General features: G+C 37.2%; 1 protein-coding gene across 4 annotated transcripts in view; it reads left to right on the top strand.

Annotated features, from left to right (window-relative positions):
• shank1 (SH3 and multiple ankyrin repeat domains 1) overlaps positions 1–15,894 on the top strand; it is a 648,010-nt gene that overhangs the window by 513,549 nt on the left and 118,567 nt on the right. For all 4 annotated transcript variants that reach the window (XM_051933687.1, XM_051933685.1, XM_051933686.1 and 1 more), the window contains exon 16: positions 7,433–7,515. In XM_051933687.1, the coding sequence (XP_051789647.1) occupies positions 7,433–7,515 (83 nt within the window). The remainder of the gene's footprint in view (positions 1–7,432; positions 7,516–15,894) is intronic.

The raw sequence follows: 15,894 nt of genomic DNA, 5'->3' as shown, positions 1-15,894 counted from the left end.
CCCTCCTGAACACACTGACTTAGTCCCCCCCCCTGCCCTCCCACCTCATTATTTCCTATATATTGCCTTTGATTCTTGTAAGTCTAAGCATTATCCACTGATGAAAGCTCCTGGCAGGGGCTGAAAGCACAGGAATAAAAATTACTTTATTATACATGATTCATTTTCTCCCTTTGTGGATCTCCAGCTGCAAATAGGTATATATATATATATATATATATATATATATATATATATATATATATATATATATATATATATATATATATATATATGCACACACACACATAAACACAGGGGTGGACAAAAGTAGGTTTACAGTTGTTCGTATGGAAAAAGACATGCAGGTTATGATTATTGCAATAGCTTTATTAACTCAATAGCTTTAAGAAGAAGAATACAAATAAGAAGGCAAATAACACAAATAAATAATACAGTAATAAATAAATATGCAGTGGGCTGGCGCCCTGCCCAGGGTTTGGTTTCTGCCTTGCGCCCCATGTTGGCTGGGATTGGCTCCAGCAGACCCCCATGACCCTGTACAGTAATCCCTCGCTATATCGCGCTTCGACTTTCGCGGCTTCACTCTATCGCGGATTTTATATGTAAGCATATTTAAATATATATCGCGGATTTTTTGCTGGTTCACGGATTTCTGCGGACAATGGGTCTTTTAATTTCTGGTACATGCTTCCTCAGTTGGTTTGCCCAGTTGATTTCATACAAGGGACGCTATTGGCAGATGGCTGAGAAGCTACCTAACCAGAGCGCATATTACGTATTAAATAAAACTCCTCAAATATATTGTGAGCACGGGGGCTGTTCGCACCCCTAGAGGATACGGCCGCTCCTCAAAAAACGCTGAAAGATTGCCTTCACATTGCTGCCATCCTTGCTGGGCTTACATATGGCTGCTTTGTCAAGCGATATGCTTCCCGCACGGTGCTTCGCATACTTAAAAGATCAAACAGCACATATTGATTTTTGATTGTTTACTTTTCTCTCTCTCTTGCTCTGACATTCTCTGCTCCTGACGGAGGGGGTGTGAGCAGGGGGGCTGTTCGCACCCCTAGACGATACAAACGCTCGTCTAAAAATGCTGAAAGATTATCTTCACATTGCTCCCTTCCATGCAGCTGCTTTGTCAAGTGACATACTTCCCGCACGGTGCTTCGCATACTTAAAAGCTTGAACGGCACGTATTGATTTTTGATTGTTTGTTTTTCTCTGTCTCTCTCACTCTCTCTGACATTCTCTGCTCCTGACGGAGGGGGTGTGAACAGAGGGGCTGTTCGCACACTGGCCTAGAGGATACGGACGCTCCTCTAAAAAATGCTGAAAGACTACCTTCACATTGCTCTCTTCCTTGCAGCTGCTTTGTCCGGCGGTGCTTCGCATACTTAAAAGCCAAACAGCCCTATTGATTTTTGATTTTTTGCTTTTTTTTCTCTCTCTCTGTCTCTGACATTCTCTGCTCCTGACGAGCACTCCTTTGAAGAGGAAGATATGTTTGCATTCTTTTAATTGTGAGGCAGAACTGTCATCTCTGTCTTGTCATGGAGCACAGTTTAAACTTTTGAAAAAGAGACAAATGTTTGTTTGCAGTGTTTGAATAAAGTTCCTGTCTCTCTACAACCTCCTGTGTTTCTGTGCAAATCTGTGACCCAAGCATGACAATATAAAAATAATCATATAAACATATGGTTTCTATTTCGCGGATTTTCACCTTTCGCGGGGGGTTCTGGAACGCAACCCCCGCGATCGAGGAGGGATTACTGTAGTTTGATATAGCGGGTTTGATAATGGATGGATGGATAAGTAAACAATAATACAAGAATAAACTCTGTTTCATGTACTTACATGAGAATGTGGATAAGACTTGATATGGTTTTCCATTATAATCCATAAGCATCTATAAATCTTGTTAGCCTACATAAATCATTAGTGCTGCTATACTTGATTTCCAGTTTATCTCCATGCTGATGTTTGGAGACTTCAATTGCTTTTTTTACAATTGTACAGGTATTTCTTATATGTTTCAATATCACCATGTTGAAATGCATTGCTGCATACCTTCAGCAAATAACTAATGTCATCTGGGACCCAAGGTTTACTGTATTATTAGGAAATATGCAAATTGTTTTTAAAAGCACACAGTCATTTTCACATTTTTGATTAATCCCATTATGATGATTGCATACTTATACTGATCTCATGTGGAGTCTAAGCGAAAAGACAATTTCCCCTTGGGGATTAATAAAGCATATCAAATCAAAATCAAAAAATAAACATGTTCAAGTTCATGCAATGAAAGTAGTGCTGCCGTTTATCCTGTGCCTGTTTATTCCAGCATTTTACCACTTTTCTTACCAGTCACTCATGCTTCAGGTTCTGCTTGTAGTTTGCAGCAGGAGTGTGGGGGTGTAGTTGATGTGAACTAAGAGTTCCAACGCAAATTCCACAAAGTAATTCCAATAATGCCCACTGTGTGGGCAGGGGCATCATCAAAATCCCCATACAGATACAAATGGACCTTGAACAATCTATATAAAATAAAAGATGTATTCTTCACAAAATGCTCTTCATTACAATGAAGCTCTATGGAGCTCAAGAAGCAAAGGGATTGCCCAAAAACACTAAGGGAATTCAGTGCACACAAAGTCCCAGTACAGTGATCCAGAAACTAAGTCAAAAAATATCAAGAAGGTCAAAATCCCAATAAATACCAAAGCAGAGAAAAAGCATTAGAACTCACCAAAACTCCCAGAGCATATTCACAATGAACCGCCAGAACTATGAGAGACCATTTGGTTCCTTGTGGTGATTGGCAGGTGGCCCCACCTCTTGGGGAACCACCCACAAGACACAATGCATATAATACAAGAAAGTAACATGAATATAAAACAATGATCTACACGTCAACAAAAATTACACAAAACAAGAATATGAACCCCAGCCAAGAGAGGAACCCTGCCCAAAATATAAATCTAGTAGCAGGTGGAGAGTGTGTTTTATAAAGGATTAGCAGTGATCCAGGGTATTACCACCTGTCACGGGGCTAAACATCTCTAAAGTTTGCTTTGTAGAACTCCAGAGGAACAATAAATAATCCCTCAGGATGTAAACATTCTTATTCTGTAAATTTAGGAACAAGATGACGATGAACCTCATATAACTGAGGGAAAAAAAATAAAAAAATAAATATATATATATATATATATATATATATATATGTATAAATATATACATATATATTTATATACAGTACATATAAATATGTATATATTTTTTTATATATAATACATGATCTGTATAATATTTATATCATTTGTTAATCATCATTATGTTTAAACATCATTGAAAAGAACAGACAGTGTCAGTAATGGTGACTGCTAAAGAAAAATATATACAAATTTAATACTGAATGAATGAATAACTCTTGAAATATTCAACTACCAAGTCTTGTTTCAAAAGAAAAGGTGAAGATGAGGCACATTTTTAATTATTGTGACAGTGAAAATGATGTTTGTAAAATCTGTCTTAAAGCTAATACTGTATATTGGCAATTTCTTTACAGGGAAATGATGGGAAGATTAGAAGAAGTAGCTTAGTGTAAAAATACAAAAGCTAATGTTAACAACTAGGCATCCAATAGATTGGTAAATGGATATAAAAACATTGATACAAATAAAGGAGACCAGGGAGATACTCAGGGTGCAAACGGGTGCAAAATTATTAGTCAAAAGCAGATAAGTACTTGGCCCAATAATAGATGGTCATCTGGTATAGTTACACATAAAGAATGCTAACAGAGAGATACTGTACAACATTCAGAAAGGAATATAGACTGGGAAATATACAGATAGCTGTGCATTTAAAGCACAGAGGAGCACCATGATAGAACTCCTATTAGAAGCCTCTAATGTCTTCACTATTCTAAAACCTCTGCAACTCTTCAAGGGGCTGTCCACAGCAACTTGGCAGATAAACAGATGGGTTGCAATAAAACATATTTTACTGTTTTTGGCTTTCGGCAGTCAGGATGCACACTCCTCCTTTGATATTTTCTATTCTAGAAAAGAACAAGCCAGGTAACTCTCAAAAAAACAAACAAAAATTAGTAAAAACAGGAACACATTTTATTGTAAAAGATTATTTCTAAATAGGTGTGGTCATTGAAAAATTATGTAGTCTACATCCCATTCTACTTGTCTAGTTGACCCAGTTGTCCAGTTGCTCTCTGTGAGGGGTACACTATGCTGGAAAACATATTCCCAACACTCTAAGTGAAATCTGAATCTCAACATATTAATAATTCATGGGGAATGAGAAGTGAAATATATTTTCTGTTGTTCTTAAGTAGTGGATATGTAAATGTTTAGTACATACTAAATGAAATTTACAAGTCTAAATGTTTGTTTCCAGTAGTGAAGAGTTTTAATGGTCCTTACAGTGTGGTGGCATCACTTAGGTCCACTGGCTCCCTTTCAGAGATGTGAAAATGTACAGTAAATGTGATATTGTGTAAATGGTAAATGTGAATTAATGCATAATAATTCTGTGTGATTATATTTATCTAAATGTGTTGCATTTCTAACCTGATGATATTAGACTCTTATAGCATGACAACACATAATTATCAGAACACCAAATATTGGAATTTTTCATGGAAGAATACTGTTGTGTCTTTCCAGTGCTTTTCTCTTCATTTCTAGAATCTATACTAAGGCAGCCTGGCAGTTTGCAATGGTTTAATATGCAATTGAGGAAAGAGTTTTTGCTTATTTTCATCTATATGTAGCTCACTGTCTCCGATTAATGTATTGTTTCTAAAATATCATAGAGGCAAGTTCTTCAGTCATTCCAAGTGCTAATTTCAATTACACTAAATAGCTTATTCTATATTTCTACAGTGACTTGAGTCAAGAAATACTATCTAACATTTGTTTAAAATCAACCCTGTAGTTTACAACCATCATGTTCTTATTGAAAAAGAGGATTTTAAACTTACAGCTAGCATCCATCATACATATTCTTTTTATAATTTTTAATGCACCTTAATTTTCCTTTTCTTAAGATGTAAAGATTCCACTCCTTTAGTCCCTCCTCATAGTTCATACTCCACAATCAAGCAATCAGTCTAGAAGCAGCGAGAAGTGTGTAGGCAGACATATACAGTAGGTACACAAAGAGGAAGGTGTGAATGCAGAAAGAAAGAATGACAAAATAGGTCTGTGTACATAAAAAAAAAAGCTTAAAGCCAAATTGATAATGGGCAGTATGTGCATAAAGAAGATGAAATAGGTATATGGGCTAAAAGAAGAGTGATAGAATGGGAAGAGACTTCTAATAACCAAATGACACAGAGCACAGAGAAAAACATCCACCTAGAAGGTAGTGGAGGTGGTGGACAAGCAGACAGCCAGACAAGCAGGCAGGCTACTCGCTGTATAACTGCGGCTTCATTCATACAGAAAAGCAAGTGTTCTGCCTCCTCCTCCTCCTCCTCCTCCTCCCCCCTTCTCTCCCTTTACTCCCCTCTCTTACGCACACACATATATGCACACGGGAACGCACGCACACACACGTATCTACGTAACAGACAGCACTGCACACAGAACAATCCCCCTTTAATTTTAAAGCTGGCTCTCTCTTCTCTGCAATGATGTAAGTACAGAGAGTGAATTCGTAATATCAGAAGCAAAAAAAAAAAGCCTTGCTCTGAATGTGTGTGAGCATACATGCGTATCTGTGTGTCTCTGTGTGTGAGAGGAGATAGGGGGCGAGGAGGGGGGCGAGAGAGAGGGGGGAGGGGGAGATGCTGAGGAAGTTAGCAGCAAAGCATTAGCCATTTAAAGAATGCATTTGTTTATCTCCTTTTCTATTTATTTCTCTTTTCTTCTTTTCACCACTCCTCTTTCTCTCTTTCTCTTTTCTCTCCAAGGTGATTTTCCCTGTCTAGTTTACCACTGATTTTTCAACTTGTTCACAGATTGTCACTTCCTCTTTCCATCCATCAATCTATCCTATCCATCCATTCATATGTCCATCTATCTCTCTGTCCATCTGCCAGCCCATCCGTCCATATTTCCTTCCCATCCATCTTCTTACCCACTCATATATAGTATAGCTGGTTTGATGCAGGGTTTCCCTGCTCTGCTATCTTTCTGTGGATCAAACTCAACTGTTGCTCTTCTCTTCCTCTCTACCCACTTCATCACCTGTTCCCATTTTTTGCTCTCTCACTCACTCCCTCCACACTCTGTCTTTTTCCCTGGCCGACAAAGCCCCCTCCTTTTCTCTCTCTCTCTCTCTCTGGCTCGCTCTCTGTCTCTCTACCTCTCTCTCTCTCCCTCTCTCTCTCGCTGTGTCTTGCTGCCTCCCTCTCTGCTTCGCTGTCTTTATGTTAAGGCTCAGCATCACCAAACCAACGTAGAGAAATGGGGCCGCAGGCCCCGCACGTCAGGCTTGCTGTCGGTTTGTTGCATTTGAGAACGGGCGTGCAGGTCCGGCCATGGCTCATCTTGCAGCAGCAGGGACAGCACCAGCAGCAACGGTTGCAGCTGGGACGATGGGGCTGCCAGCCACTGATGAGATGCTGGCACTGTCCTCTAGCTGGCCCTGCTTAGGCCCAAAGCGCAAGAGCATCTGGTTTATTTACAGGTATCTAAGGGAAGAGGGGGTGGGAAATGTGATGGCATGAGGGGCTGCTGGGATGCGTGTGTCATGGGAAGGAGGTGGGGGGGAGGTTATGTATACAACCTGTGTGTGTGTGTGTATGTGCACGCATGTGTGTGTGTATGTGCTTTTTTTAATTTTGTATTCCCGTGTCTGTACTCTTACTGTAACTCAGTAGCCAGCTGCCTTATTTTTACTAGAATCACATAGTAAACTGACTGGACAATGTGAGAAGATAGGTTGAGGGGAGAGAGGACTTATTTGATGAGCACTATAGAGATCGAACCCCGGCAGAAACACTTCGGCCCAGAGTCATAACAGGTCCATGTGCCTGTCCTTGGACTTACTATCTTTTTATAAGGATGTGGTACAGATCCTTCTCCTCCTCACAGCCTGGCCTCCTCCTGGCTTTTTTGTAGGAAGAGGTGCTTTTGCATGAAGAATGGAGAATTTTCTTTTTTTATACACATTTGTGAGTTATACAAACAGCCTAAAGTTACAGCTTCCCCACTGTTACTATAGATTCACCACAAAAGTACTATTAGTTAAATGATGAGCATGGATTACTAAATAAGAAAAAAACAAAGTACTGCTTACTTAATCCCCCAACCCCCCTGTGCTTGTCTCACTTCCGTTTCCTTTGACATTCAGCCTTGGCTGCAGAACACCTAAATACTATTTTGCATCAGTATTGGCTTTCTGCTGATTTCCATAATTTCTTATTGTCTTTTCTTCTTATTCTTTCTCTACACAGTGATTACATCATCAAAGAAAAAACAGTTTTGCTGCAGAAGAAGGATAGTGAAGGGTTTGGATTTGTGCTACGAGGAGCAAAAGGTCAGTTCTTTCTTGAGAGTTTTTTTTAAACATGTGGTTCTCCCAGTGCTGCCTCAGATGCACAGAAAGCACAAAAAGATATGTTCAATCCATCACCCAAGTTGGCAACAATACATTGTGGCTTAGTAAACTGCATTCTTGACCCGGACTGAATACCAGAGCGTTGAAGATCAAACACAATTTTGGTTACACACCACACTATGGGATAATTAACAATATTGTTTTAACATAACAGAATGTATTAACATTGCGATTGACAAGAAAACAGAAAAACAATGCAAACATACAGGCAAAAAGCAAAAATGGGCCCCTGGTTTAAAGTGATGTAAGATAAAAAATTAATCTTTTTCTGCAGTGGCACCTTCTCTTTAATTTAAAATGAAATCAAAAATTCAGGTTACATTTTCAAAGCTCTATGATTGGCTGCTCACATTTTCACACATTTTCTAACACACATTTTCTCTGAATAATTTTGTCTAAAAGTTGGATTTACCAAGGTAACAAAAATCAAAATCCACATCACATCCATGAATGATTACAATTGGAACATTTTTCATCAACAAAGATTTAAACTTGAATGCAAAACATGGTTCTTGGAGCACATTATTATTCTAGATAGGTCCAAAGAATGTTGGGCTCATAAGAAAGTACAGTTCAACTCCAGCATTCAAAGGAAGTGGCTCTTTGGACGTGACACAAGTTCTTGTGGTTGATTAGGAAAAATACTATGGCCTTTTTTATTTTTTTTAATCCAGCTTTATCTTCTGGTAAATCATTTTCAGTCACAATATTTAATGCTAGTTGACTTACGTTTAATTTAAGCCCCACTTATGTATTGTATTTATTATAAAAACTACTACTCAGCTGTTCTTTTTTATTTTTATTTTTTAATGTATATACATTTAATAAATACCCAATTTATTTAGAAATATAGATACATGGTGGCACAGTGATTAGTGATATCGGCCCACTTCTCCAGGAGAGATGATTCAAATTCTGGCTTGTACCAGTCGGATCATGTTCTTCTCGTGCCTGTTTACTATTTAAAGACATGCTAGTTAAAGAGAACCTTGATGTGGGCCAGAAACCCATCCTGGGTTTGTTCATGCTTTGAGTCCAATTAAAGCTGTGTCCCCCATGAACCTGAATTTGACTAAGTGAATCTGACATTCAAATAATGCTTACAAAATCACTGAAGAAGTACTAATCATAAATATGTCCTCAAGTTATCTGTCACTTCTCACTTAGGGTTCCCTAGACCTCTTTGTAAATAAGTGGGTTAAAAGATTGACCATTGGATGTTTCCAATTTTTCATTAAGAAAATTATAAACCTGTAGGTCCATGTACTTTGTGGTGCCATTAAAAATAGAACCCTGTTGCCTTTTGTCTAACTTTTGTTAGCTCCCTGGATGAGCAGGGAAAGACAAGTTGTTTTAGGCTGAGCAGTCTGTTCTCGTCAAAACACTGAATTTCAGTATTTGCTTATGTATGTACAGCAGTGGAATTTAGCAGATATTTAGAGTATACAGAGTAGCTCTTGTCTACTACCTAAATGGTGTATTCAAACTTCCTAATGGAAACTAAACATTCTAATATAGTATATCAGCCTAGCCCCTGAATAAAGATATAAATGCAGGCTTATTGATTAAACCAACAACCTTTTTAGACATGGTGGGTCACCAACTTTGAAAATGTCAGTCAGTCAGTCATTGTCCAAACCCGCTATATCCTAACACAGGGTCACGGAGGTCTGCTGGAGCCAATCCCAGCCAACACAGGGCACAAGGCAGGAACAAACCCTGGGCAGGGTGCCAGCTCACCGCAGGGCACACACACACACACCAAACACACACTAGGGACAATTTAGGATCACCAATGCACCTAACCTGCATGTCTTTGGACTGTGGGAGGAAACTGCAGCACCCGGAAGAAACCCATGCAGACACGGGGAGAACATGCAAACTCCATGCAGGGAAGACCCAGGAAGGAAACCCAGGTCTGCTTACTGTGAGGCAGCAGTGCTACCACTGCGCCACCGTGCCGCCCACCTTTGAAAATGTGTCTTCTTTATATCAGTGGTGATGAGGCCAGTGCTCAGTGGTGATAGCCTGAAGCCCCTTTACCACAATGATTAAAAGAAAACAATTCAGTATATGAGAATGTTTATTAAAAATAGACCAACTAAGGACTAATGGATAATGCCATCCAGTTTCAAAACCTGTTATTTGAGCCTTTGCTAATCATTACACTGTCACTAAATGTTTTCTGCATTTTGCTCATATATCTTCTTTATTTACAATCATAACATCCCACCAGTAATTTAAAATCCTCTCTCCACATTAAAATGATTTAATTCTTTATATTTATTTCTAAAAGTGAATGCTTGGTCACTGCATAGTGAGTTTTGTTTACTCTACCTCTTTGACAGACCATGGAAAATGTAATGTTGTAATTAGAATTCTCCAGATATCCATTGGCAATCTGGAAATTAACCAGAAGATCTATCCTAAAGCATCTCCTATAGCTTTTGGCCTGAGGTTCATGTAAATCTACTCTCTTGCAACTTCTTTTCTAAATTGCTAACCTACTTTATAAAGTTGGGGATAGGTTTTCAGTATTTTATACCACTTTTTCAACAGTAGAACAAAAGTATTGCTATAGCGGTACAATTTCATAAAATATATATGAGGTCTACCTGGAAAAAGTCCAGCCATTGTTAATATAACAAGAACGGTTTGTGAGGCATTGATGTAACTTGGCAGGCAAAAAGAGTGGACTGGAATGCGCATGCGTGAATAATGATGACTTCACTGTACTAGTCAGTGGGGGCCTTTATCTCCATTGAGTGAGCATATGTACTGTGTAGCCGTTGCATTCAAAATGACTGAGCAAGTAGAGCAACAAATCTACACCAAATCTGGAAACTATTCGGATGATTCAGAAGGCTTTTGGAGACGATGCAATGAGTGCAGAGTTTTTTGGTAAAATATCAAATCACCCAGTGACTCAGCCCCCCTACAGCCCAGATTTGAAGCCCTGTGACTTCTGGCTTTTCCCAAAACTAAAATCACCTTTGAAAGTGAGGAGATTTCAGACCATCGATGAGATTCACAAAAGTACAATAAGGCAGCTGATGACAATTTCAACAAAGGATTTTGCAGTGTTTTGAACAGTAGAAGAGACACTGGGAGAACTGTGTGAGGTCCTAAGTTGCATACTTTGAAGGGGACTGTGGCATCATTATCCTTTGTACAATGTTTCTTGTATCTTGTATCATCTTCAATGAGTGTATCTATTTTTCATATTACATGGCTGGATATTTTTGGGACAGACCAGTATATATATATATATATATATATATATATATATATATATATATATATATATATATATATATATATATATATATATATATACACTGTATATTGTCAGACCCTGTGCTGGTGCAGTGGGTCCTGGGTTCCTCCTGGTGCTCGACAATGCCCAGTCTCATGTGGTGAGGGTATGCAGGCAGTTCCTGGAGGATGAAGGGATTGATACCATTGACTGGCCCCCACGCTCGCCTGACCTAAATCCAATAGAACACCTCTGGGATATTATGTTTTGGTCCATCCAACACCACCAGGTTGCACTTCAGACTGTCTAGGAGCTCAGTGATGCCCTGGTCCATATCTGTGAGGAAATCCCCCAGGACACCATCTGTCGTCTCATTGTCAGGCATGCATACAGGCACATGGGGGCCATACAAACTACTGAGTATGATTTGGAGTTGCTGCAATGAAATTTCGGCAAAATGGACTAGCCTGCCACATCATTTTTTCACTTTGATTTTCAGGGTGATTTTGAATTCAGCCCTCTGTAGGTTTATAATTTTCATTTCCATCAAACAATGTGTTTTATATTTTTATTTAAATGTGCAATTCTAGCTACAGCATATAAAATAAAATCAAGATAATATATTTATCAGTTTAGTGTTGGATATTGGACAGGTTGACCACTGAAAAGTAGTATGCATTTAGAACTGAAAATAATGAATGAAAATTGATATAAAGAGAAGAGAAACCAAATGGAGATACATTTCAAACCTATTACAGAAAATGGCAGAAGAGGTATTATTCCTCACAACTACAGTGGCTTGTAAAAGTATTCAATCCCCCCAAAAGTCATCATAATTTTTTGCATGACAAAAGATTTGTACATATATTTATCTATTTAGTATTTTAAATCTGAACTCTTATGCTGTAACAATACATTTCTAAAGTCAAAATAAGCCATTTTCATTTTAAATGAAGAAGAAAAACTCTGTATAAAGCCAATGTATTAAGTTACTTTCTTTAATACACAATTCAACAATTTTCAGAATATACTGAATGCATTCTACCATCACTAAAACGTTTTTGAATTCTAGCATATGAAAAATATAAAAGTCTAGGTATGATTCAAGTGTGGTGGTATGAGAAAAAACTTTAAATGGAAATGAAAAAACACATAAATCACTGCATTGAACAGAAGCAGAAATGCACACATATTCAAAAATGGCCCTCATAACAGTGTAGCTTTAGTAATTTTTGGTCTTCTCAAGCTTGAAGAACTATACCAGACCTTCTTTAACTAGAAATAATAATTTCATTGAAGTCAGCATCAGAGGAGTAAAACTTCATGGTGAAGTATTTAACCATCCAGACAGTTATTTATCACAAAATTTGCCATGTACAATGTAAAATTAATAATAAACTTAAGCTTAAATTGCTTCCTAAAAGTACTAATTTTTTGCAAATTTTTAATTTAGTTTAATCCATTTTTAGTTTTATATAATGCTTGTACATGTTCATAAAATAATAGACTTTACATTGAATACAGATATGTCCAAATAAAATGATAAATACTATTATGCAAGAAAAAAACAAACGATATAGCTATGAGACAGAAGTGTTATCAATGGTGCAGTCTATTCTTGTATTTTTCAAGAACATGCAACAACAGTAAAGTTTACTGAAAATTTAAATCTTTTTTTTCATAGCATGTCAGCTTAAACAAATTGAAAAACTGAAAACCTGCATGTGAAAAAACCCTAAAGCAGTTAAAGTGAGGAAAATAAGAAAGTGCTAGCTGGCCAAGGTCTTCAGTCTCTCTAAGTGCCTCAATAATGTTTATACATCAAGGTAAACAGATATTGATCATGCTTATGCAAGTAAGTTTAATGCATTTCATTTAACTTATTTTACAATTGCTAATGACAAGAACAAAAGGGAAGTGCCAACTAACCTATAGTGCCCACTGTACTGTTCTGCACTGTAGTATGTTAAGAGAGTAACACCAGCGAAACAGATCCCATACCTCAAAATAAACTGATCGAGGAGACATCGTTATTATAGATTTGACCCTGGACTCTCACAGGAGCTACTGACAGAAAAAAGGATGATGACAAAATTAGAGGTCACTATGAGTAATGCTACCTGTCCTCTCCTTGACATGTTTTCCTTGAGCACCGTTAGCCACAAGGCTTATCATACCACAGAGTGCTAATAGGTGCTACTATGACTCTTTTTGTCTATAGCCACCAAAGTATAATGCTTCTTCCTACCATGCCTGCTTGAATAACTAGACATATTTGAACAGGCATATTTCTTTATGAACACTATAAATTAAATTTACACTGGTTATATGGTATGTATAGTACTTGCATATCCATTTATAACTTTGTTTTTACTGTTTTAATGTATATCTGTAAGGATCAATTAAATACTGGGTACTGTATGTCTATCTCGCCATCTTTAAAAATGTTCTCAAATCTCCATGTCTTTTTGAAGGTTTGCTGTAGTATATCTTTAAAAGACACCCAGTTTTTCACTGCATTCATGAAATACAAATGTGGCAACTAAGTACCTAGGAAATGAGGAGAGTAGGCAAAAAATAATAATAACTAAGCTTTATCAGTAGGTTACTATATACAAAAAGTATAACAGCAGGAGAAAAGTATGTCACAGACAACATCTTAAAAATTACTACCTGTACTCTTCAATAGAAATCATTAAATAGAAAATAAACATGTTATCTATTATCACACTTTGGTTATGAACAACATTCCAAAGTACTTTACAACTATAGTAAGGCTGCATAGGTGAAAACCAGAAATCCTGAAAACTAGCCAGTGATAAGTGACATGTATTAAGAGGTTAATAAGTACAAATTCATAGCTTGGTCACCATGACAACTCTATCATGACTAATATATTATTGAGATATTCTAATCATACCCACATTTTACTGCTCACATTTTAAAGTCATACTTCGTCCTTTATTGCATCCAGAGTACACCACTTGTCATAAGAGTGATGCAATATCAGTGTGAATTCTTCACAATTTTGAGATGGTTTTTGCAATGGCAAGAAATGGAGAAAGAAACCTTTTGTTCTAAATAAAATATGAAATTATAAACTAAGTAATTGTAAATATGAAGATGGTTCACTTTGGAAAGAAAATCCCTTTTGCCATGAGTGTCATCTGTTTGATGATAATTTTTACACATTTTGTAGCTTGAATGTTGTTTAGAGTGTTGACCCATCAGAGCTTTGGAGATTTCAATTAAAAACAAGAAAGCTTAAAGTTTCACACACTTCACAAAAACATACATATTACATTTGGAAAAGTAAAAGTTCTTACAATCGTTTTCAAAGGGGAACTGATAGAACACACTTTTGGATCAAGACACTCTTGTGTAATTTATATGTAAGGAAAAAGGCAACATAAGAAAGATTGTAAAAACGTTAAGTACTTACACTAGTTGCTTACACTAGTGTGAAAGAAAAAAATTTTTTTCTCCTTTCAAAAATTTTAGGAGAAAATTTCTTTATATGCAGATGATATGGTCTTATATATATCGGACCCAGAAAACACTGTCCCTGCTGTTTTAACAGCACTAACAGAATTTCAAAAGATATCTGGTCTTAGAATTAATCTGAATAAAAGTATACTCTTTCCAGTGAACTCACAAGCATATAATAATAAATTAGACACCCTACCTTTTACCATAGCAGATCAGTTTAAATACCTAGGGGTAAATATCACAAGTAAACATAAAGCTCTTTATCAACAAAATTTTGGCGTCTGTATGGAAAAAATTAAGCAAGACTTGCATAGATGGTCAACCCTTCATCTCACTCTAGCCGGAAGAATTAACATCGTTAAGATGAATATCCTTCCTAAACTTCTCTTTTTATTTCAAAACATTTCAATATATATCAATAAATCGTTTTTTAAACAGTTAGATTCAATAATAACCTCATTCATTTGGAACTCAAAACACCCACGTATCCGAAGAGCGACCCTACAAAGACCTCAGGCAGAAGGTGGCATGGCTTTACCTAATTTTCAGTTTTATTACTGGGCAGCAAACATACAATCCATAAAAACCTGGACACAAATAAATGCACATACACAGGCTTGGTCTGCAATAGAAGTAAAATCCTGTAGTACTTCTTTATATTCCCTGCTCTGCTCTCCAATAAATGAAAGTTATCGCAAATATACTAATAACCCAATTGTGCTTTACTCACTCAGAATATGGAACCAAATTAGGAAGCATTTTAAGATGGAAAATCTTTTATCAGTGGCCCCTCTGCAAGGGAACCACCTCTTTCAACCTTCGCAAGTATATCCAGTTTTTAATACCTGGAAAAGTTTTGGGATTAAAATGCTCAGAGATCTTTATATAGACAACATATTTACATCTTTTGAACAATTACGTTCAAAATTTAACCTCCCAGCTACACATTTCTTTTACTATCTTCAAATTAGAAATTTTGTTAAACAGAAATTGCCCGATTTCCCCCACCTTGCACCCTCCACAATGCTGGAAAAAATACTGCTCAATTCCGAGGAAACAAACACTATTTCTGCAATATATAAAATCTTATTAGAGTCCCTACCTTTCAAAGATCCAAGAGGACATTGGGAAGAAGATCTCTTAATCAATATATCAGAAAAGGAGTGGAAGGTAGCAAAGCAGAGAATTCACTCGAGTTCTATATGCGCAAAGCATAGAATTATTCAACTAAAAATTATATATCGAGCTCATCTGTCTCGCTTAAAACTGTCCAAAATGTTTCCAGGCCAGGATCCAACCTGCGAGCGCTGCAACCAAGCTCCTGCCTCACTGGGTCACATGTTCTGGGCCTGCACCAAACTAACATCATTTTGGACAAAAATTTTTAAGTGCCTCTCAGACAGCCTTAGTATCACAATCCCTCCTAACCCACTAACAGCTGTGTTTGGTGTCCTTCCAGATGGACTTGAATTGGAGAAGGACAAACAAACGGTGATTGCATTCACTACACTCTTGGCACGCAGACTTATTTTGTTAAATTGGAAGAATCCTAA

This window comes from Erpetoichthys calabaricus, chromosome 11 (genome assembly GCF_900747795.2).
Source record: "Erpetoichthys calabaricus chromosome 11, fErpCal1.3, whole genome shotgun sequence".
NCBI classification, from domain to species: Eukaryota; Metazoa; Chordata; class Cladistia; order Polypteriformes; family Polypteridae; genus Erpetoichthys; species Erpetoichthys calabaricus.
The sequence above is the reverse complement of the archived record's forward strand: the minus strand, read 5'-3'. Positions and strand labels throughout refer to the sequence as shown.